This window comes from Calypte anna, chromosome 1, assembly GCF_003957555.1.
Source record: "Calypte anna isolate BGI_N300 chromosome 1, bCalAnn1_v1.p, whole genome shotgun sequence".
NCBI lineage: Eukaryota > Metazoa > Chordata > Aves > Apodiformes > Trochilidae > Calypte > Calypte anna.
The window spans coordinates 7127237-7151717 of NC_044244.1; the positions used below are offsets into that span (position 1 = coordinate 7127237).

At 46.5% G+C, this 24481-nt stretch overlaps 1 protein-coding gene across 2 annotated transcripts in view; it reads right to left on the reverse strand.

Annotated features, from left to right (window-relative positions):
• The window catches only part of FRMD4A (FERM domain containing 4A), a 149191-nt gene that overhangs the window by 102040 nt on the left and 22670 nt on the right, over positions 1–24481 (reverse strand). For both annotated transcript variants that reach the window (XM_030456226.1, XM_030456230.1), the window contains exon 3: positions 454–548. In XM_030456226.1, the coding sequence (XP_030312086.1) occupies positions 454–548 (95 nt within the window). The remainder of the gene's footprint in view (positions 1–453; positions 549–24481) is intronic.

Below are 24481 nucleotides of genomic sequence, written 5' to 3' on the forward strand. Positions count from 1 at the left end.
GTAATTTTGTGAGGGTTTTTTTAAATTGAAATAATTTAACATTACTTTTAAGCTTGCTTGATTGAATAAACTGATTAACACTTTAATTAAACAGTTCCACCAATCCAGGAACAATTTTGAAATAGCAAGTGGATCTTAAGCCCATGAGAGCTTAAGCTAACCTCTTTACCAATGCCAAATGACACCAACTCTTTGAACATGGAATTAGAAAGGGATTTTTAGTGTCTCTGTACATCTCCAGCCATGTTTAACTTGCCATGAGAAGCTTCCAACCATCTTCAGAGGCAGTGCAGGACAGACTCCAATGTGAGGTCCATGACACCCTGGACCTTGGTCTAGGACCATGAGGAACACAAGTCTTCCATGCTGGTCATTTTGCTTAGGACAAAACTGTGTCAAGATTTCCTGTGCTATAAGATTTACATCTTAGGCCTTTTGATTTCTCAGACTTACGTTTCATCTGTGAATGCAATTCCAAAGTACTCCTTCTCCTTCAGGTTGAAATGAGATGCCACCAAGTCAAGCAACTCCTTGGCCAAAAGCTTTGGCTGCAAAACAAGAACAAAAGTAAGTGATTAATGAGGAGAACTTGGATAAAACTGCACTATGCTTCTGGAGGGAAATGCTACCCCTGAAGGTACTCAACTGACCTTGGTTTTATGTTCTCTCTGGTGTTCAAGCTAAACCTTTAAGCAACATTACCCCCTTGAAATAACAGTAGTTTTCCTCCTAGGTAAATACTAAAAACCTGGAAATTCTGATCTCTTCAGTGCCTGATGTCTCTGCAGACAGACACCCTGCCACCTGCCAGTGTTCATGACCAGCTCACTAATGCCTCTCTCTGATAATTTTAGTTGTTAAACCTTTTTATCAGGGACTTTTGTGAACACATTTCAGACACCCACTCATGCACACAGCACAGATATATGCTCATACCACTAAGAAAATACATAGTGTCAAAAGATAGTGTGTGTGACAGAACCAAATGAGAAGTACATGACAGAACAAAATACTTTCCCATTCAGTATTGCTTGTTGTTTAGGGATGTGTCCTCAAATTTAGGTGCTGGAAAGGAAGGAAAGTCACACCCACTTTCAAGTTCCAAGAAGCTGTTCACCCCTGTACAGGTGTCTGTTCACTACCATGGGGCAATTCTGCCTTTTCTGCAAGGCCTTATTTGACTTTTAAGTCTAAATTGTCCTTCTCCATTTAGGAATTTTCACCAGCTCTGCTGAGCTCCTTTGTTTTGTACTGGACTCTTGAAGTCTTGCCCATAACAGAGCTCTTGGACTGGCTGTCACTGGTAGGAAACATGGATACAAAGGATCCAGGTAGATGTGATCTGTGATCCCACAGCCTCTAATAGCACCAGATCCCAGGCTGTAATGTTAACAGCAGCACTAGCACAGCTCTGGGTGGAGATCCCAACAGTGTTTCCTGGTGACCACTCACATGGATTTGGTCTACAAAACTCTGTACTCCAAGCCATAGTGACAATAAATCTGTCTGCAGGCTTGACTGCCCCAACCAGTCTGCCAAACAGCGGGGTCAGTGTTACTCCAGGTGTGAACTTACTGTTAAATGGAGATGAAATGATGATGCTGTGCAGAAAATGGGTCAAAAATGGGACTCTGCTGTACAAGAAGAGTACAAGTACAAGCTTGTGCTTTAAAAAACTTGAGTTGTACTCAACTAGATTCATAGGACTCTAAGAATGGTGCTAAATCCAGTGCTATCCTAGTACCTGACACAGCTGAGCCAAGCCTGAAATACTTTCCTGGCGTTCCTGTGAGCTTTTTGCTGTCCTTCACCCACCCACCCACCTGCCTGCTGCATCACAGTGCAGTAACCAGCAGCATCCACGCTGCTCCTTGTCTGTGAACCCAACACAAGGATGGTCCCTAGATCATGCCAGCAAAGAAAGAAGCAGTGTCTGTGCCCAAATGCAGCACTAGTTTCAGGCTCAGACCACCAGAGAAGTTGCTGTGTAGGAAGAACAGCCTGGTGGATAACAAATAGGTGGGATGCAAGAAGCTTCATTTTAGACTTCTCAGGCCTGACTGCTGGAGTCTGTGCTCTGTCTGTGAGACAGCTGCATTGCCTTTCCCAGGCCCCTGAATGGCACTGAGAGCCAAGGAGCCCAGGTGTGAGGATGAGCTCCTGTCCTTTGTCCCCCTGAGTCCCTTCAGGTACCCAAGCAAATTTCCCATTAGCTACACCAGTGTCTTTGGAGAGTCCTCAGACACTTCTTTCCTGGTGTTGCACTGGGTTGGGTGGACTTCACAGCTTCCCTGTACCCTCTCAGATGAACCTTCTTTTGCCAGAGCTTTTTGAGGACAAGCAGCAGTCTAGGTCATGAGGTATCCAAATATTGCGATGAAGAGGATGGTGAGACTGCCACGTGAATTCAGAGGAACATGAGCTCAGAGCAGGGACTTACTGGGAGCATAGGATGAATTTTCAGTTTAACAGCAGTCAAACAAACACCAACTTCTGAAGGAGAGAGGAAGGGGGGGGTCTGTGCCTGTCAATGTGCAGTTTGAAAGCCTAAGTCTTGCTTTTCCCTTGCCCAGGCCCCCTTGCTCCTTTCTCTCCTGATGGGGCCAGATTTTCTCTGCACCAGTAAGGGATTTCTTCCCAGCTCAGTGCTACCATAGGAGGAGGGGTAGGAATGCCTGGCCAGTGATGGGTGGAGGGGAAAGCAGGACTGAGCCCTCTGTGGGGCACTTGGTGGAGGTGAATCCAGGCATTGCAGGAGGGGTGATGCCTGGCTGGCACTGCCTGGCTCCCAGTGCTCTGGGGTGACACTGGTGGTTTTTGATAATGGGCAATTGTGCTGGCAAGTAAAGCAGTGAGCCATCAGCCAGCCTTGTAGGGTGTTACACCTGAGAGGGCAAGGAAGGGGAAAGGTGGCAAAAGAGCATGATTCAAACACAGCAGCATTTTCCCAAGCCTAGGTGAAGCTCTTGGGGGGGAAAGAGAAAGCAGAATGGAGCAATACATGGGAAACAGGCTGCCTATGGACATGGGGAAGGAATGAGTTCCTCAGCTCCAGCCAGCCAGCACTGTCATGTGGAGAACAGGTAAAATCTCCTTCTGATGTTCAGCCACATCATGGAGAAGTGATGCCCAGTGTCCCTTGCCCAACATCCTGCTGCACCCAGCCCCAGCACCTACAAGCACCTGCCTTTTGCCACTCCCCCAAGGTAAGATGGGTGAATGCAACATGTTGCCTCCTTATCTTTGCTGAGACCTGGCTACTGAAAAAGTAGGGGTGCTGGCATGGTGTGATATCCTTCCCTTCTCTACTGCCCTGTGGCAGCTTCTCCTCTCTCAGCACAGCCACTCTCCTGCCCCAGGGGTATAAGCTCCACTGCCCTTGCCTCCTCCAAAGCCTGTGGTAGCAGATAAGGCTACCTTGCAAGATAAGGGAAAAGAACAATAGATGCAGACACAGCACTGGAGTGGTGCCAGGTTACTTACTGGGCCAGTGTCCCTGAAGAGGCTTATGGTGGTAAACTTAAGCCTTGCTAGTCCAAGATTTTTTTCTGTTCTCCTCTTAAGTTTTGCAAGGTTGTTGTCCTTTTCAGTGGGAAAAGTCCCATGTTGTCCCAACACAGATGGGCAACCTGAGTCTCTGGGGATGGGAGGGGGAGGAAGGTGGTTGCAAATATTCCTCAAGACAAACCTGCACAGCAGGGATAATGGCAGCAAAACTCTGCAGAGCAGGAGGTGAGGTGCAGCCCTGCTTCCTGTCTGGGAAGAGATCCACACACCCCAAGTTAGTGGTTAGTGCTTGCTGCTCACAAGGGGAATGGCTGAGCAATGACCTCCTTTCATCTGAGTTATGCAGACAAAGAGCTCATTAGCGATGCCTGTGGCAAGTTGTTTTAATTCATTATTAATTTCTGGGCTTCATTTTCCAGAGAGATATTAATTTTGCATTAATAAAACTTCCGTCACAGCCACGTTGAAGAAGATGAGGATTCCTCTCAGAGAGCAGGGAAATCAATAGGAAGTGGGCCTGGGACCTTCTGTATCCAGTGTAGAGGGACAGCATAAATGAGGAGTAACAGGTGGCATTCACACCAGAATCTGGACTGTGTCCTCAGTGCTGCAGAGCTGCTGAGCTGTAAGAGCTGGACTGTGGCACACTGTGAGCTCCCCAGGAATCTGCTGAGACCCCCCTTGCATCTCCTTCTTACCCACAGCTTCTTGGCATCCTCTCACTTTTCATCTTGGTCATGGATGAGCTGTGTCCCTGGGGGAGAAGAGCCTGCTCCCTGGTGAGGGCTATCCCCCTGCCAGGAGAAAGGGCTGAGGGACCCCTGCTCCTATGCAGTGGTCTCTGGAACACACCTCAGTCATTTCATGGCCAAAGCCACTGTCCCTGAAGTTCTTCTGCACAGCAGTGAGCCCGGTGCTTTCACAGCTCTGGATTCCTACCTTTACTCCCTGATTCCTGCTCCAGCCTCAGACAAGCAGCACTTTGCAGTCTGGGCTCCCTGGACTTGTAAACGTGAGGACATTTCCCCCAGAACTTAAGTACCTCTATGCTGGATGAATGGAGCTGATCAGTCAGTCAGTGTGGAAAATACAGCAGAAAAACAGGCATCCCGGTATTAAATACTCAATATAATTAAAAGACAACTTTACTGGGGTTTGAGCAGCCTGAGGAACTCCCGAGTCACGTGTTTCCCCAGTGGAAAGACAAGCTGCCCACTTTTGGCAGGGAATCATGTTTCTCAGTGACAGCTTCCCATTACGCTTAGAAATGAGTGAGTTATAGAGAGAGATTATCTATCCACACTCCAGCAGTGCCATGAATAAAAAACAGATGACATGGTATTAGCAGCTGCTGGCACATCCCTAGAAACACAGGCACACACAAAGTAAATTTTATTGTTTTATTAACTGTCAAACAATCCTATTTTTCCTCCCTCCCCCATTTCATAGCTTTTTCCTAATTCTCTGTGGCAGAAGGTTTCTGGGAAATCCATAGTTTCAACACATGGACAGATGGGTGCTGCCTGAATCCATCCAGCACAGAGATGCTGAACTGTGGGAACCAGGGAGCTAGATCATACTTAGTAATGTCTCATTTCATTAAATTAAAAAAGACCACTACCATCCACTGTCTCCTTGCTGGAGGGACTTGTGGTGAGATCCATCACAAGCACATAGAGATAAGACACTGTTACACCAAGTGCTGCCATGCTGAAGACTTTTTGCACTACTGGTGCTGAGCCTGCACTACTTTCATGCTGATAACCCAGCTGTGATCAGGCACAGGCTCTAGGGGTGTCTTGAATCGTTAAATCATTGCTATCAATTGTATCATTGCTATTTAACTGTGAGCAGCTGCTGGTATAGGCTGGTCCTTTGGCACCCTCCAAGCCAAGGCCATAAGGGTGCAGCTCAGACCCAAGGATGGTCACCATGTTTAGGAGAGACAGTTTATCCCTAAGAACACAGCTGGGATGTGCCATGTGGCTTCCAGCCCAGCCAGAGAGCCTGGGTTAGGGTTTATTTTATTTATGAGCACAGCCATAGCAGATGCTGTCCAGCAAGTTCCTGAGCAATTTAGTTTCTGCAGGATAGACTCTGAGATATGTCTAGCTCAAACCAGCCTCTCAAGTCTTGCTGACTTGGGCCAATTTTGCTAAATGTCCAAAAGTTGGACCTTTGACAAACATCCCTGGTGGCTTGAGTTGAAATGTAGGTTGGGGAATGTGTGTGTGGTGTGGCCAGTGCATCAGTGGGAGAGGTGAGGTGGAAGAAATGGTTTGCATGAATACAGAGGAATTCTGCACTGCACCAGCAGGCAGGGTACAACCCTTCCTCATCAGCTGGCAGCAGCTCTCACCCATCTCCAGCCTTGGGCAGTGCAATCAGAAGGAAACAACACTGCAAAATGGTGATGCACACACAGTTCTTCCCCTTCACCAACCACTAGACTTGGCTAATCAGGTAAACTCCAGGTGCCTCTCCTGAATTAGATCATCTGCTAAAATCAACCACAAAGCTATGCTCCAACACCATGGTGATAAGGGCAGTAATGCTCATACAGACCCCTTTGTGCTCCCACTCTGTTTCTCAAGGCACTGGTTATTCAGAGGCCAGCAGTCCTATCTCCTGAGGGCCAGCAGCACCCAAACACCCCTCTGCATTAGGCATTATATTACCCTGTGAGTTATGGACCATAACTCCCTCCCACCCCTGCTTCGTTGTGCATGAAACACCAAAACCTCTCATCCAGAGACCCACTGAGCTGTCAATTCTCTTTGTGTCAAATGGGCTCTGCCTACAGCTCCATCACCCTGCTGCTTAACCCACTTTATGCACTTAAAAGAAAAATCTGAAGTTGTGCCATAGTAACGTTCTGTAAAAAAGAAATAGCATCTCATTCAGCTCTCATCTCCTCTGAATCCAGTGTGATAATACGGCACAAAACTGCTCAGGCTGAAGGCTTGGGGCCTTGGGGGTTTCAGCTCTGCAGTTCCCCTTATGGGCAGATCCCCCATTCCTCAGCTCCACTGCCAATATATGGAGTGCTCATAATCAAAGCAGGCTGGGATGTAGTTGGGTGAAAAATTATTCATTAAAATGCAGGATGCCAGGCAAGGGAACGCCTGTGTTTTTATCACGGAACAGCTGAGCTCCAGCAGTGTTGGGGATGGGTGGTGGGAGCATCGCTGGTGCTGGCACACACAGCACCTCTCTCCCAGAGTCAGTGGTTGGCTCTAAAACCTCTTTTCTTTATGAAAATGAGAAAACTTGCCTCCAGCAGTCTCCTCAGGAGCATGGAGGGTGGTGACAGAGTGCCACTGACGTTTTTCTTGGGGAGTCAACACCCTCAAGTTGTGGGAATTAAGATTTGCTAGGGTCAGAGAGACAAAGAGAAAAAAAATACCCAAGTTTTTAAAGAAAGTCTGTTTGGTAAAAGGATTAGAAACACCCTACTGACAAGTTGCCTCAGAAATATTCAGATAGCTGCTTTTCTGGGTATGGCTAATACCTGACACTCAGTATCTTAAGTCAGAAGCCATTGCTGACACTCTCTAATTCCCCAGCACATTAGCCATGTGAATCTGCTTAAATATTTTTTGTAGTTAGAGAAAGCAGAGAGCATGAGCTGGCCATGCCTGTAAGGCAAATACATGTCAGACCCCAAATGAGAGGCTGTTGGTGGAAGGATAAAGACACTTTGGGGTCTGTAGCATTCCTACCGCCCTTCTTGCCTCATGCAGAAGCAGCTGCATGTCTGCCCCGTTCAGATGGGGTCTGCATCAATGCCCAGTGACCCCATTCCTCTCTGTTGTCTTCTGTACCATCCCATGACTCCAACAGAGTTTTCAGGTGACTGCATCCAAAGAGACCAGCCAGCTGCTACTGGTGCTGGGATGGGAAATCTGCAGTGCTCCATGCTCAGACCTTTCTCTCATGCATGACAAAAGCCTCAGCGCTTCCCTCTGTCCTCCCTTAGCCCTTTGCCTGCTCCATCTCCTCTCTGCCTCTGCTGGAAGCAGCTGTACATCTGAGAGTGCCAGCTGAGGGGCTGAGGATGAAGGAAGGATGAGCTGAGTTTGGGTACATATGGGGTTTTTATCCATAAACTTAAAAGTACAAGGAGATTTGGTGACTGCTTGGAGCACTCCATCCCACATGGGAATGTGTATCACTGGCTCCTGCAGGGCTGGGGAGAGGATGCTGGGTGTGGTGTTCACATTGATGTCCTGCCTTGCCCCTGCTACTTGGGATGCCAGCAGGAACATCAGGCTGTAAGGTATTTCTGCCTGGCATATCCAAAGAGTCTGCATCTCTGTGTATCTCTGCAGTCTGGATGTGCCCTCACTGAGCATCTGTGCCCGCTCTGCTGTCTCCCAGCGTAACTCCTGTATGCTGAGCTCTGCATGCACCAGCAGCTCCTTCACATGGGATTCCCAGAGCCCTGAGAGCCAAAGGCAAGTGGTCAAAATGCTGATGTTCCCCCTGGGGACTCTTTCTGGGAAGTAAAAGAGATTGTGCAGGGCAACTTCACACGCAGACACCCTTGAGTCCTTCCTACTGAATAGTGCCCAGGAGCAGGAACTGAGAGAGAAGATGTGGCCCACCACAGAAGCATTCCCAGACTGCAAAGGTGGGCAGGCATCACCTTAGGAGAGGTTTGATAGAAATTCTGGAATTCCTTACACTGACTGATGTAAAAATTGCTTTTGTAACACTGCCAAGGTCACTGCCAGCTCAGCTAATCAGCCATGAAAACATCATTGAAGCAAGTTAAAAACTTGCCCCAAGTCAATTTGTGCATGCAACTTTTATTATTCTTTATTTAAACTTTCTAGATTGGTTTTTGGATGGTTGGAGGGAACAGCTCCTTCCCCTATTATATATCCTTGGGTTTGTCCCAAAACTTACCACAACACTAAAACTATTTTATGACACTCCTGAAGGCAATCCCTGCTGGCTGCTTCCTTTGCTCTGTGTTTACTCCAGCAAATATTATGTTTTCAGGAGACTACTCTGAACTCCTTGGGAGGTTTTATAGTTTTGTCAGAAGCTGCATTCGGTGGATTAGTATGGTTTTAATGAAAATCCAGCCCAAGTTTGACAGTTTTGGCTGAGACATTTTTTAAGCTTTCAGGGAATTTAAAACTAATTTATGAAACACAAACTCAGAAAGGCTGATATGAAAAAGGTACCCACTTATGTAAACACAAACAATGGACTTGGAAGCAAATTCAATTCACAAAGCAGAAAACCCCCAACATTCTCAGCTATAAAGGCTGGGTTCATGAGCCCTTCAAATTATTCTCAATGTCTTGAACCTATTAATGATCTATTCAATAGTTTCCCACCTCTCTCTGCATGCAGCATCTCTGGGGTTTCCATGTATAAACAAGAAGGGTATGAATAACAGATGGGCAGAGCAGAAGGATGCCCACATGCAGGAGGATTTTGCCCTCATTGAAGAACATTGCTTTCACATAAGCAGAAGACAGAAGCATCTGTGTTTCAAAGCAAAGCAATTTTCAAGATAGCAGTGACTGAAGTATCTCCCAGTGCATCTCATCTCCAGAGAAGGGGGACTGCACATATTTGGCTCTAGAATCCCTGTGGTTTAGCAGCATTGGCAGGACAACAAGCAACAGAGCTGTGTGCTGGCTGTAAACTCAGGTCTTGGGCTCAGTCCCTGGATGTGGACTCTCCAAGTACAAGAGAAACTCAAGCTTTTGCCTCCTTCTTCTAAGGTGCCTTAGGTGAGGGGGAGTTTAAATGCTTTAAACTTGCTTCCCACCACGAAGAAAGAACGAGAAGACCTTCTGAGTTACACTGACCTTAACATGTCTGACTTTGTTACTTGCAAGTTTTTTGCTTGGTAGAATTGTTCTATGCTCTTGAGCAGCCTGGAAGAACCCTGCATAGCCAGGCAATGCTTTTTCCCCTCATTCTTGCAAACAGTCAAACAAAGTCTTTGCAATACACAGGCATTTAACTTGTGGAACTTGCCTCTGGGACAGAGATACTAACAGAGATGCTGGGTGAATTTTGGATTTCACTGCAGTTATCTGTAATCAGTTTAAGCAAGCAAAGATATGAGAGGGACTAAGAGTATCTCAGGCTTTTATCACAGAACTGGAGTCTGCAGAGGATTTTTCACCTTGTTTTCACATGACACACAGCAGTGATGGAGACAGAGACCAGATTAGATTAGGTGGAGCTCTCCAATTGGAGATTGCTGCTAAATTAATACAAACAAAGCAGCTCAGGATGCAAATTGCACATGCTGTGGAGTTAAGAGGGTTTGTGTACAGGGCTTTGGTTCAAACCCTTGTCTTAATGCAAAGGGAAAAAAAGACACGGATGTGACATGCTTTGCAGCATGCTGGGTTGAAAGTTCTATGGCCTAGTTCAACAAAGTGCTTCTAATGTGACAAGTTTATGCAGATAATCTGTATAATAAATGTTTGAATTAAAAGTATTTTGGGTCCTCATGCGTACTTGCCTTTCAGTTTCTGGAGATCTGTATAATTTGGAAAAAGGGTAGTCAACTGCTGCATGAGAGGCAATTGTGTTTCAAATCATCTGACTGTATCACATGTGGCAAATCAAACTTTGAACATGAAGTGAGTTTCAGAGCCAACTTTCTGTGGCAGGAATCCATTTCACACTCAGCCGACACAGGGTTTGATAAGAGCTTGGCCACTGTGAATAATCAGCTGCCTTCTATATATATTTTGATTTGGTAGCATCTGTTGAAGACTGTTGATTCTTTTCAAGCATTAAAGCCACCTTGACAAGGTCAACAACAATTTCTATAGAGGTCAGCATTTTTATTTTGAAATATTTGATCACAATTCCATCAAACATTAAAGAAAGAGTTTGGCTAGGGCACATAATGAAATTGGACAGCTCACACAATCCATTTATCTTTCAACTGTAAACCTCTGAAGCTCTCTAGTTCATCCAGTTTCAAATCAACTGCAGAAGTGTCCATCTCCCTTCATCCAGCCTACATAAATTGGTGCTTGGAAATGCTCTCGATCTCTTATTTCTGATGTGGAAAAGGAAAAATAATTTCCCAAGACATGCTAGCTTGGCTGCATTCTTATGTTCTATTTGCTTTTTAAAAATCTCTAATCTCTCCTGAATAACGCTCTTAATTTCCACCCTGACTCAAAGTCACATCCTCATTGCTTAAAGTATTTAATAAACTAAGCTAATGCTATTTTTTTAGCACATTTTCTAAACACATTAAAATAATTTATTACAAAACCCATGCAAAACATGCTGGTCTTATGAAGTGTGATCAGCTAGTTCAGACTTTAGCAAATCTGATGGCAGCAAGAGTAAATAAAATCAGTAATAATGCTAAATCTGATGCGTAGAATTAGATCTTCCCACTTTATCCCATGCACCATTTGTGAGTGCAGAGAAACTAATTAAACTTAATGAGAGCTACACCCTCATGTGCTGAGACTAGAGGAGGGGGATGCTTTTGGAAGAGTGATGAGTACAGTGCTGCATCTGTATTTAAAGCTGGGGATGCAGTCAAGAGAGCTGCCTCCACCCTTAGATTCCCCACATGTTCAGCAATATCAGACACTCCCTCCCCTAAAGAACTTGTATCTGAAGCACATGTGTCTGCCTGGGCGCTCTCATCAGCTTAATTATCTGCACATAGACAGCTGCTGCATTAAGAACATACCACCATGTTTTGAAGCTTCTGGCTTAACATACTCAAATGTAAAGCATGCTCAGAAAATGCTGCACATCTGAGAGATTGTCCTTCCCCTGGGAAGGTCAGAGGCTGAACTTCACTTGCCAGATGTGGGCTGCATAGCTTAATGCATCTGGTGGCAAAGCTCAGATGTTATGGGGTGGTGAGTGGTCAGAGACCACAGCAACTGGGATGTCTGAGCAAACTGCTTTAACCTTGAGGCTGGATAAAAGATTGATGCATTGTGCAGGCCCAGCTCCCAGGGCACTGTAAATCAGTGCTACTTCACTGACATCCCCACTGATAAATCAGCCTCTAATCTCCTTTGCCTGAGTGTGGCCCCCGAGTTCTGTGGCCAGAACCTGCCCATGACTCTTCTTGACCACAGGGCAGGGTCTAACACACCTTGCCCTGCAAGAGAGAGGATCCCCTCCACTCCTGGGGAGCCCTCACCACAGTCTTTGCTTCCTGAGCCAGCAGAAGGTGCTGAATATACTGAAGGATTAGGCTTGCAATAAGAACATGATTACTTCACAGGGAATGGGGAAACTCAACAACTTGTCATCTACAAAAAGATATAAACTCCCCCTGCCTACAGCTACTCATCTTAAGCATTATCTGTAATCTCCCCTAATGACTTCATATATTCAGAGCCTATCTATGGAGCCAACCAACTCTGTCCCCACAAAGCAAAGGTCTGTGTGTCCAGCATGCCTTGGGACACAGCAAGGAAGCTGCCTGGGCCTTGAGGGATGGTCCCCTTCATCAGTCATGGGTGCCCACATCCAGCACTCACCCATGTCAACAGGGAACAGGCACTTCGGGGAGCAGATTGCTTTGCAATGAAGCCCTGGACATAGACAAATCCTCCTACTTTTATAGAATCAGTTATTTTTCCTGTGATACCTGCTGAGACAACACAAGGAGTGCTAAAACCTGGTGTGGCTGAAACCCTTGGAGCATTCTGGGGCATGTCTTAGGACTTCCTACAGACCAAATGGGTCCAACCACTGCCCTCTCCAAACAAGCTCTACTCCTAATGGCCATAGAGGTGCAGTCTGCTACTGGGTGAGAAGAAGACAAAGATGCTGGGCTTCCTTCCCTGACTGCAGGCTCACCATCATCACACAGGGACCCCATAAAGAAGGGAACAGAGAATTGATAATTGGCCACAGCTCAAAACAAAAGAAAGCAAACTAATACTTGCTCACCATAGGAATTAATGGGGGGATGAGAAAGGCTTATTTCCCCTGATATTTGTAAAAAGAAATGCTGGTGATAAACTAGGCCCATTAAAAAGGAGGAGGGTGAAATGAATGACTGGATGAGATAGTGAGTGTCTTTTATTAAGAAAAAAAAATTCTTTTTTCCTCACGGAAAGAATAAAGAAGAAATAAGACGGAGTGATTAGGAAGGAACTCAGGCAGGGCAAAAACTGTTAGTGATAAACAGCTACTGTGGAAATAATTGGAAAATGTAAAAGCATACAAATGTGGGTGATGACCCATGTACTGGGGTGAGGGTGGAATTAGCCAATAAATGTAATGAACCATGGAACAAGAAGCTTGGGAGACTTTATGGAGAACTGGGGAAGATTTTTCTAAGCAGGAGGGGTAGAAAGCAAACAAAGGCAGTCTGGGTTCTGAAAAACAAAACCTTTACACTGCAGTTGGTGTAAGGTCATGCAGGAAGGGGGAAGGGGAATCTGAGTGCACAAGATCAGCTCAAGAGAGGGATCTAGGAAAGGATGCTGGTGCCAGCCCCACTGCTTCCCATGCCTGAACACAGGAGTGCCTCCAAGCCTGGAGGAAAGAGGAATGGCCAGAAATGGTCATGTCCACTTCTCTCCCCATGAGATATTGTTTCAGGCAAAAGGAATTACTGTCTGCCTCATTTTCTTTTTGCAGCATGAAAGTTGAGGGGAAGGTTTGTAACTGACCCTAATGTTGCTTACCCACGGGTCTGGGTGCAGGACTGACTTTCAAAGGTGGTCCTGTTTTGTGAATGAAAATGTCATGTGTCTGCTTTGTGTCCCAGAGGCAGGATTTGAGGAATTTCCTCCTCAGGAACACTGCAGAGGAGCCAAGAGCAGCCCAAGCCAGCCACACAGTGGCATGGCACAAGGAGCTGCTGGCCACAGGCTGAGCCAGATGGAGTTACAGGGGCTGAGATTTGCTGCCAAAATGCACTGCCAGCTTTAAACCAAGGACAGCACAGCTCAAAATACTTAAAAGCTTGCTCAGCACTGCAAGGAATAGAAAGATCCCTTGGTGTCATGTCAACCCAAACCTTACACAGCAGCTAACACTCCCTCCTTGCATATAATAGACCCCATGGTGCCCGTGGTGCCCCAAGCTCAGGGACATCTCTGTTAGCAGTCCTAGGGATCCAAATCCTCCACCGTGGCTGGCACTGAGATCACAATTCCCTCATGGACATGGTAAAAGCTTCCTGACCTCAAGGGATTCCGAAGCCCTTCCTCTTCTTCAAGAAAGAGTCAAACCTCCCTACCAGCATCCAGAAAGTCTCTTTCTGTGTCTCACCCAGACACCTCCTCGCTGCAAAGTGAGAGCAAAGTGACAAAGGAACTGTGTCTGTTCCTGCTTTCATTAAACCTGGTGGGAAAGATGGGGAGGATCAGATCCTAACAGAAGCAGTGAAGTCAAGGAAATCAGAAAGACTGTTCCCAGTCCATTTCTTCAAGTGATAGAGCCAAAGTCTCATTTTACACGCCAGCCTGGAGATGAGTATGCTGCTTGAAGAAGAAAGACTTTCAGAATATGATGCTGGAGATCTTGGTGGCCCCCTGGGAACTGAAAGCATCTCTGCTGTGCAGTCACACTGCCTACATGACAGGTCTCCCTCTCTCTCTTGACATCCCACCCCTGGCTGAGAACCCACCCCAAAACTTTCTCCTACCATAAGGAGTGGATGTCTTCATCATTGTTGCTGCCCAGCACTTTTGGTTTGGGCTGCACTTTTGGAAAGAGCTGCACTTCATCTGTGAGGGTGAAAAGATGAATTGTATTTCATGTGGTCTCTAAAAAACTGAGGGAAGTGAATTTGGGCAAAGGAAGGGTGTTGTCATTTCTGTGACACAACAGGTGAGATGTCTGACTTGCAGTGGAGAATTACTTCGAGGGGTTCAAGTGCCCCAGTGTCACAATCCTCTCTTTGAGCCTTCCATAAATGGGTAGAGATATTTTATCCCTTGCAGTGAGAGTGTGGATGGCCTTGGTGGATGTCAACCTCTAACACATTCAGACCTTCATTATCCAAATGGTGGGAGCTGCATTTCCATTGATTTTCCTTTACAAATAACCTGAACGGCTGCAAATTAAGTGAAAGCTTTGGAACTGGGATAGCTGACATTTTAATCTATTCCCACAGTCTCTCTGGACAGTGGTATTATTTGGGGACTGTTCAGCCATTTTAAACTCTGGTTTGGCATCAGGAGAATAAAAAAAAGGACTTTCCCCACTGCCCCTTCCTAGAATCTCCAGCCAGGCCTGCAGAAGCAAAGGATGGGATGAGCACAGCTTGGAAAGGGAAGACCTGTGAGGGTTGCTGCTCCTTCAGCTGCAAAGTGGAGATACCCTGGGCAACTAAATCACACTGTAATATCTCCCACTTTTTCCTGTGGGGTCTAGCCCCCTGTTGAGCAGAATTCAGTAGGAAAATCTGTATTTCTACACATACCTCTACAAAACATTATCCCTGTGTGCAAACAGAACTTCCAGGCAAGCTCCCTGATTGCTTTAATAGCTCAATGGCTGGACTCAACAGATTGTTGAGGACTACAAATGTATTTAGGGAGACTTTTTCCATTTCATTTGCCAGAGGGCTCAAGAAAACATTTGCCTGCCCAACTTCTCTTCCAGTAGTTTCTGAAGATGTGGCTGCAGTCTGTCCTAGGAAGAATCTGCCAATATCTCTTCACAGAGAAAGAAAACTAGGTAGCAAAGATATTTTTATCTGGCAATGCTTGAATGGAGTTCTTGCTGGTAGGGAAAAGTTTAGAAAAAGTGGGGAGAAATGACAAAGAAGGCAAAAGTTTCTAACACAGACTTAGTCTCAGACAGAAAGATGTTATATGAGAGCAAGGAGATATGTTACATCCTTCTAGCATAAACCACTGCTACTCTGCAGAGATTCATCCATCAATACCAGAAGAGAAGTTGGCCTATGGCTCTCTGCTGGTTTGCCAGACTTTTATTAAAGGCACAAGAATGCCAAGTCTGTAATGTCTAAAAGTGAATTTATTTAACAATGAACTCTTTGAAAAGGGAGTCCCAGATGTGTAATTAATAATGAATCAGTGATCTGAAATCTGATCCAAAGCCTACTGCAGCTGATAGACAGACTCTCTGACTTCAAGGAGTTCTGGTTAAGGCTCTCATTAGGCAAAAGGAAAAAAAAATTAAAAGCTGAGCCAGCTAGTTAGTTAAAAATATATATATATATATATTATAGCTTGGATTCTATGCTTAACAGAGACATACAATAATCTGCACTGCACATAAATTCTCTCTGCTGACAGGGAACTCACACATTTCTGTGTCTGAAGCTGAACTTGAAATCTAGGAGATAAAATAAAATTAAAAAAAGCTGTGAGAGAGTCCCAGGAGGAAAACCTCCAGCGGTTTGAACCACAGCTCATTTCCTCCTGGCATGAGCTGGGAGGTTGCTGTCACAGGGGTGTCCTTGGGATGCTGATCCCCTCTTGCTCCCTCACCCTGCTCCATCCTGGGCACCCAGCTCTTCCCTGCAACCCCAGTGTGGAGGTACCAACCCCAAACGCTGCCAAGCTGAGCCTGGTGTGATGCCCACAGAGTGATGCTGGGGGGGACATGCAGCTTGTCTTCTATCAGGGAATCCTAATTCAATCTGTCAGGCACGCAGACAGGTTTGGGTGAGCTCAACTCACCCCAACAGCAGCCAAATTTTGCACAAGTGCTGTAAGACAGGGTTGTGGCAGCCCCTGGGTTTCATTTGCCTTTCAGTATGACCCTAATGGGAAGGCAGAAGGGATATTTGGTGACGATTTCCTTATTCTGCACCTTTTTGGGGGGACATAAAACACATGTATTAAATTATCCCCTCGAGTTGAATATTTTTAAGTACAGTAACACATTTTTAAATAATCAAATAATAATTAAAAATAATTTACTCCCATTTCTGCTGAAGAACCAACGCTTCTACATTGAATTTGCTTTTTAATAGCAAAGACTAACTCAATCTAAATGTAAATTCCTGGAGAATCTGCTATCTAATTCTCATTATTTCCACTTGCTTAATGCAATTAGAAACATCTGTCACTGATCAACTGTCCACACAGTGAAAATAAACAATAATTCGTGCTATCTGCTTCCATAGTGTTTTTCAGGGAAAGGACTGCTTTAAAATCACACACTAAAGCCCATGAGCTAGAGCTGTGCAAAATGCTTGTGACAAGCTCTGAATCATACTGAATGTGTCTGACCATTAGTGCCTCTGATCTCTGGGACATTTCCTGAATATTTGAGAAAATCTGAGATACATATTAAAGTGACCACCTCAGTTTCTGGAAGTGTTTGGCTCTGGAGTCTCCATCTGCAGGAAGGCAGCTCCTGACCCCAGTGCCTGGACCCAAAGCTGTGACAAAACATACAGGTGTTTGTCCTGATGGAGCTGTGGGTGCTGAAGGGGTGGCAAGAGGACATTGATTAGGCCACGGGTGCAGAAAGAAAGGACACTTGAGTCACTCGTGCTTGAGGGTTGTCTCAGCTGCTGCCTGTGAGAGGAGTGGAGTGAAAGAGTGGAACAAGGAGCTGTCAGAAATGGGTGCCCAGTCCCTTGGGATGGACCAGGACACTGGGGAAAGAAAGTCATTCCCCCTCTTTAAAGATCATTAGTACATATAACATATTTATATAACTCTCTGGTTGCTCAAAAGACAAGAAAAATCAAAGAACTGGAGGAGCCTGAATTGAACCTCAAGAAATGGGTTTGTTTATGCCCTGCCTGTGAGTGATAGGGATGGAGGAGGAATAAAGGCAGAGTTTAAGAGCAAAGATACTCTCCTCAGGCACTGACTGTTGAAAAAGAGAGAACTATATTAATCCAAAAAAGTCTTCATAGCAACCAAGAGAATCCCAGTGCCACAGCCCAACTCCCCAGTGTTTCTGCCTTTGAGCTGCTCAGCAGCTGGATGCTTGTCCTATGCAATGGCCTGGCTGCTACCCTGGGCTCATGCACGGATGTGGGATGGTCTTCTCTAATAAGCATCAGAGAGAGCAGGGAAGCATGAGGAAAAGCATTGCCCACATCACAATGTGGGTCAGAATGATTATGCATGAACTGCTCATCCTGGCTTCAAAACAAGGAGGGAAACGAAGTGCAGAGAGCTTGGCTGGTTTATTTTTTTTTTTCATTCATAAAAAGAGCAAACGCAAATCTTTTTAATTTGTTTCTTTTTCCAGGAGACAAGGGTAACTTAGAGACATTATAAGCTCCACTCTAACAAGCTGAAGTCTCTAACCCTGACTGAGCTGCCCAGCCAGGAGGGCAAGGATGAGCTGAGAGTTGCTGGGGGGTTAATGAGTTCATCAGCTTGAATCTAGACACCCCTGCACCTCCTGCTCCAACCCTCCCCTTATTTCTCCATCCTTCACCAAAACCACAGGGTTATACACCCATTGAGGAGCCAGAGGAACCATCACAGCTTGGCAGCCTTTTGATCCCAGTGGCCCAAAATGTGCCTGTGTGGTTGTGAGGATGCAGGGGATGCACCTCTCACTGTGTTATTCCAGGGGAGTGAAGAAGACAGAGGCTCCCAAAGGCACTGCCAGCCTGCCAGCTGCTTGCACAGGAGGGATTACTCATGTTCAGCTGACAGGAACACCAGAGACAGGCAGCACAGTGGAGAGAATAGTTGTCTCAAAAAAAAAGGGATGAATAAGTAAGCCAAAATCTATAGCATTAAACAATTTTCCCAAAGACAAACACCTCCCAGAGTTGGTGTGTTTGCTGGCTCCATTCAAGAGACTAGTTTGAGCCTCTAACAAAATAGCACAATCTTCAAAGTTGGGACAAAGACTGAAGCTTCCTTCCAGGGCAAGTTTAGATTTGTGCTTCTCCCTCCCCAGATATGAGCATTTTCCAACAAAGCTAATAACAGAAGAACTGGTCAAACACAATGGTGATGAGCCAGCTCTGAGTGCAGATGGATGGGAAAGTAAAAGCCATCCCATCTGTGTTAGCAGCCAGGATGCAGCAAGGATGGCTCCTCTGAGAGGCCAGGAGAGGAATGTAAGGGGAGAAGGGGCACATGCCTTGTTGCTCATGATGAGGTCATGCAGTTTTTTTTACAGCATGACCCAATTATAAGCCGAAAGCCATCTCCTTTGTCCTGAAAATAAGGCAAGCTGATGGTTTTCCTGATGACATCCCATGTTGTGGCCCCCAGGAATGCCCCAGGCAGCTTTTCTGTGCTGGCAGTGGGTGCCCTGCCTGCCTCGCTCTGTCCTGGGGCACCCAGCTCATGGTGTTCATGGTGCTCATTCCCCATCCCTGAGGAAGGAGGGGATTTCAATAAATAAACCACCAAAGGAAAAGACAAATCCATTCTGACATCAGATGGCCCAGAGCTTCCTCAGGAGTTGGCACTTCCCTGCGATAGACAGGAAGCAACACACTGGAAATATGTAGAGGGCTGGGGGATGGAGGGTTGCTCTGTCACTTGGGGAAGGGATTGTGCATCAAAACCAAAGAGACTGGGCCTAAATAACACAGCCCTGGGCAAAGGCAGGGGGAATGGATGGGGACTGTGGAGAGGATGGTGGGATGGACAGGGTTAGGAAGCATCCAGGTCTCCCTTGGGAAGGGCAGTGTGGTCTCCTCACATCCCCACACTGCTTTGTCCCTAAGCTCTTGTCTCCTCTGGGTGGCTGCAGATGTCTCCTCTCCCTTGCATGCCCCAACAAGACCCAGCCACCTTTGCTGGTAGCAGGATCGTGTTGGATTCAGCCAACTTAAGAATTTAATGAATCAAAGAGGGTATTTAAGGAAAAAGCATCCAGTTAGGGAATGGTGTTTCAGCAAGAGTATGTAAATAATTCAATAAAAGAGGGAAAAAACACAGAACAGGCAGGATTGATTGCACTTAACTTCATGAACAACAATGTGTGCCCTTAGTGACTTAATTAGAAAAAGGTGTGCCCCCAGCAGAAAAAAGGGGGGGTGGAAGAAACAGGTTTTAGGAGATGAAATACCTGGGGATGCAATTTTAGGAAAAGGGAAAAAGGGACAGAGATTCACAATTTCATCCTCCAGAATGCTCCCCCAGACTGCAGCTTTTTTTCCCTTTTTTCTGCAGCTTCTTTTTGCTTTGCTCAGAGCCATTGCCAGGTGTGATGCTGAAACCCCTCTGTGTGTGAGCACATCTAGGCTGCCCTAAACTACCCAGCCTGGATGTGGTGCTGTGGGCAAACCTGACAGCAACCAAAGCTGGTGCTTTTGGTTACCTGCAGCAGGGCAAAGGGATAGGAAGCCATTTCCAAGTTGCATGGTGGAGCTTAAGACCCATTTTGGCCATTATGTGCAATACCCCTGAGCCCAGGATCATCACTCATGGCCAGGACTCTCCCTGTACCATGCTGGAGGAAGAGTCTTCTGGATGATAATTGAGATCTTTTATCTAGGTTGAATTTGCTTGTGCCTGAAAAGGAAAGGGAAGAGAAAACTGTTTTCTACAAGCTGAGTAATGCAGCCCAGATAGTCAAGCCTGCAGCTCTCCTCCTCTATCACCCAGCATTTGTGCTGTCAGTCTGATGGTAGCAAGGGCTCCAGCCCAGACCTCCAGCTCACACTGGAAATGCAGTTTTCACCTTGGGTTGGAAGCAAATCCACTATGCTGCCTTGCTCATCATTTCTCTGAGCTACTCTCTTCCAGGCTGTTCAATATCTCCTGAAATCACCAGGCACATACATTGTTATTTCAGACCATGCTATGAAAAAAAATAATTTTCTGTTTTCATTTCCATTGCCTTCCAGGAGGCAGAGTTTGTCCTGTGCCACATTTAGCACTTCCTTACCTGAATCTAGGATTTGGGTTTCTTGTCCAGCCAGATGGACAGGAAAGGAGGGATTGGAGCCAAAGCAGGACTGATCTGACCACACAGAACCATCCCTCCAGCTAAGAGCTAATTGCAGACACTCTTTTGCAGTCAAGGAGAGAAAGGGACATGACTCATTTAGGATGATCCATTTTAGGATGAGCTCAGCTGTGCCCTACAAGTGCCCTCCTCTCTCCACCTCCTGTAAAAGTGCATCTCAAGCACAGACACCCATGCTATATGTGCCTCAAGTTAAATAAGAATAATCTCATGGCTGCCTGAAGGTGAGAATGAAGCTCAGGCAAGGCAGGGCTGGAGGTGAAGGATGGCATGTGGCACCAGCACAAGGGTTGGTCTGCCATGAAGGAGCATCAGTAGAGAGCAGGAGGAGCTCTGTGCAACTCAGCCCCATCATCCTGCTGCTAAACCCAATTTAGTTCCACCTTTGCTCCTGGTGGTGCCTTGTGGCTGAGCCCTGCAGCCTCCCTGGGGAGGGGGAAGCAAGGCTGGGGGATGTTGGGTTCTCCATGGCTGGAGCAGCATCTCATGGGCTACAATGATGTGTTTCACAGGCACTGTCAGGCACTCATAGGTTGGCCCAGACAAGAACAAAAGCTCTACTGAAGCCATGGAGCAGCTGAGCTGGGCAGAAACAATAGTGGGTTTTTGAATTTATTCCAAGTAAGGGTGAGTGAGACATTTTCTCTGTAACAGAATCCATAGATGCTGAATGTGCCATTCCTATAGTGGTGTCTGCATTAGGAGGTCACCAGGACAATTCAAATTGCTGATGCTCTACAAAGCTTTAGGAATTAACTCATAGGAAAGTGAAGAGCTTTCTCCCTTCACCAGATGTTTTATTGGGTTAGTCACCAGTCTGTCCATCCCCACCCCCCACAGTAAGTTTGAAAAGCTCCATGTGTGCTCAAAACTAAGGTTATTTGACAAATTCTAGCAGAACAACAGAAAAAAACCAAACCTCACTACTGAATATTTTCACCCACATTTGGCCAGCTCTAAAGCATATCCAGCTCTCAGCATATGCAATATGAATAAACATATGTCTGCAGCTTATCTCTCTTGGCAGCTCACGGATGGCTCTCCAGCCTGTGTTAGTTTAAATGCAATTTATTCTGGAAGACTGATAATGGGGATATTGATTATGCAGGCCCTTGGAAATCACACCCTAATTTCACTCCATGGAGGAGCCTGATTGCCATGTTTAGTTTCCTACAAGACCATAAGCACTTTGCTGAGGGAGTCTGTTCCCTGAGGCTCCTAATGTGGCACCTGAGAGATGTGCAGAGCTGGGTTACAGAGCTCTTAGGGTACAAAAGGACAAAATCTGCTCTTAGCCCTGCCCAGAAACCAGCAAGCAACTTGAAAAGGAGGGGAATGTGCAGCATTGCTGTGCCAGGGAAGCATCGTCCCCTTCTCAAGACACAGAATTACTTCTGCCACAGGCAAGGTCAGCCCTGGCCTGACTCTTTCTCCAGCATCACTTTGCTCCCAGCAGCCACCATCCCCTTGCCTCCACCTGTCCCATCTTCTGCTCACGCTCCTCCTATGCCAATGCTGACCCTCAGGCAACTAAGGAGCAAATCTGGGGGAGCTGAGCTATCCCTGACAGGTCTCATTAATTTCCAGTCCTGCATTTCCTAGAAGCAGCTTTGCTTTCTCTAGAGCTGCTTCACCATACTGACCTTTGATGAAGGTGCAGATCCCCTTGGAGGCTCCCTATCCCTTGAGGCTGATCCCTGCCCTGGAGCTCTGCACCCTACTTGACTTCTTCCAATCTCTTTCCTAGTGAACCTTTCTATCAGGGCCTGCCAGCTTGTTCCTCACAGCCTGCCTTGGTGTCATCCCCCCTTAGAGCTTGTTCCTCTCCAACAGGGCCATCCTCTGAGTGCCATCTGTAGCACAGAGGCCATGTCCATGCTCACTGAGCTTTGTGGTCACCCAACATGAGCTCAGGAGAGCCTGGAGCACCCAACATGCCTGGGAGCTTCTGAGCTTGGTCCAGCTTCTTGGGTCCAGCACAACTGCATTTGCCTTGCTGGAGCCAAGCCACATGGCACAGCAGGGGCTCTTCCACCCCTAGCTTCTGAGCTCAGCTCATATTTTTTCCTCTGAGATGCTCATTGCACCTTCTGTCCTAAACCTCCTTAGTTTTGCCCTTGTAAATGAGCCTTTCCACCTTCACCTTCCTGGCTCTGAAGCTGAATTGTTCACTCCCCATCTCTGCACAGCAAATTTCTTCTCTTCTGCCTCTGTGCTCTTCTATTTCCCAGCAAACACTCTCCCCTCCAGGCTTGACTTCTGAGGGCTTCTGGGTTCACTGGAGCCTAAGATGAGAAAGGAAACCCAGAGCTACAGCCCTCCAGTCTGACTCCAGATGCTCTGTAGGCCATGAGTGGCAGTGGTGGATGCTTTTGAAGGGAATCAGTGAGGCTCTGTAGAGCAGCTCAGCATAGTCCTGCCTTGCAAGATGAAAAGGATAGGTTTGGGAGCAGACCTGGCTTTCCTGGTCCATTTTTTATTTAGCCATCAATACAGCCTAAGGCACCATCTCCGTACTGGGCAACAACCTTGCTGATTGGGAAAGCCAACAATGTTCCCAGCACCACACTCCACTCAGAGCAGTGCTAAACATATTTCCCTAGTGTTACTTTTTGGTAAACAGCCAACTTTTCAGCAGAAAAGCTCTTAACCCACAGCACACTGGCTGCCCAGTGAGACTTGAAGCTCTGGTCCAGGCTCCCACCTCCCTTTGTGCAGAGCAGACTCCTCCATCCTTCCACATCCTGTGCTGACTGAACCCAGCCCTACATTTGCTCTCTTTGTAGTCATGCTGGCTGTGTGTAAGATGATAAAAATGGGGATCCAGGAGGAGGTGGGAGGCCAGGAGGAGTCTTTCCTGCAGGAGAGAGATGCCTCCACACTGCTCATCTGCCAGGAGCCACAGGCTGCAGAGGGGGAATTCTGTGGTTTGTCCCAAAATCCCATCTCCGACACCTCTACAGCTCCCAAGTTGATCCAAAGCTGTGGATCTCAACAATTTTTAATGCTGAAGATGTTAAAAAATCTACTTTGCAATTTTCCAAACACTTCACAGAGCTCAACTACAGTATTAATTTTGCTGTAATAAATCAGGATTTGCTTTTGAAATCAGAATTATACCAGAGTCCAAGTTCTGCAGTTAGTTAGGGAAAATAAAGGCAGACCTGAGCACCCCTTCTCCAACCCATCTTAAATTACAACCTAAGTCACACTTTTGCACATTTTTTTCAATACAAAGGACTGGGTCCGGCCAGATTCCTTGTAGATACCCTGCCCCAAGTTCACCCTGGTCTCCAGTTATTTCTCTGCCTTACAGAAAACATGGTTTGGTTTGGGTTTTTTTTTTTTGGGAAGCAACAAGAAATTTTTTGAACCCCACAACCTACAAAGCCACTCAGAGGACAGATGTTAAGCTGATGCTGAGCCTTTAGGGGATGATTTGGGATGGAGAGGCTAGGTGGGAAGTGGGGATGCAGGGACCCTCCCTTGAATGCTCCCTGAAGGCATCACTGCCAGCCCATCCATGCTTTAGAGGATATTCCCTATAAGTAACCCCAGCAATAAATTCCTTGTGATGCTCCTGGCAGGGTGTTTGGGAGGGTGGTGGGATAGGCAAGGGAGTACTCACCCCGTCCAGGCTGCTGCTGCCTTCCACAGAGATGGTTAAAAGTGTTTTTGGAGCAGAGCCTGCAAGCACTGCAGGGAACCCATCTGCCTCTCCCCCACAGTGAGGGTGGCTACTGACACCCAAACCTCTCCATCTATGGTCATGGCCTTTGAAAGGCATCCCTGGTTCCAGCAGCAGAGCAGGGTTGGACTCTGCTTTTCTGCAATTTTTGTGGCTTTTCAGTGAGAATCAGCCCAACCCAGTTTTTTTGTTGTTTTTTTGTTTTTTTTTCTCTATCCTGCTCTGAGGATGGGATATATGGCTATGGTCCAGAGGCAATACCTCCATCCAAAATCAGTTGTTTTTTTTCCCCCAGGGCATAAAGGTGCCATCCTTGGTTCCCCCTAATGGGAAACCTTTGCCCAGTGTTTGCCAGCCCTGGTAAGCACCCTGCTTATTGGCATAAGAAGTGAGACAGCAAGAAAATGCAGGTTAAAA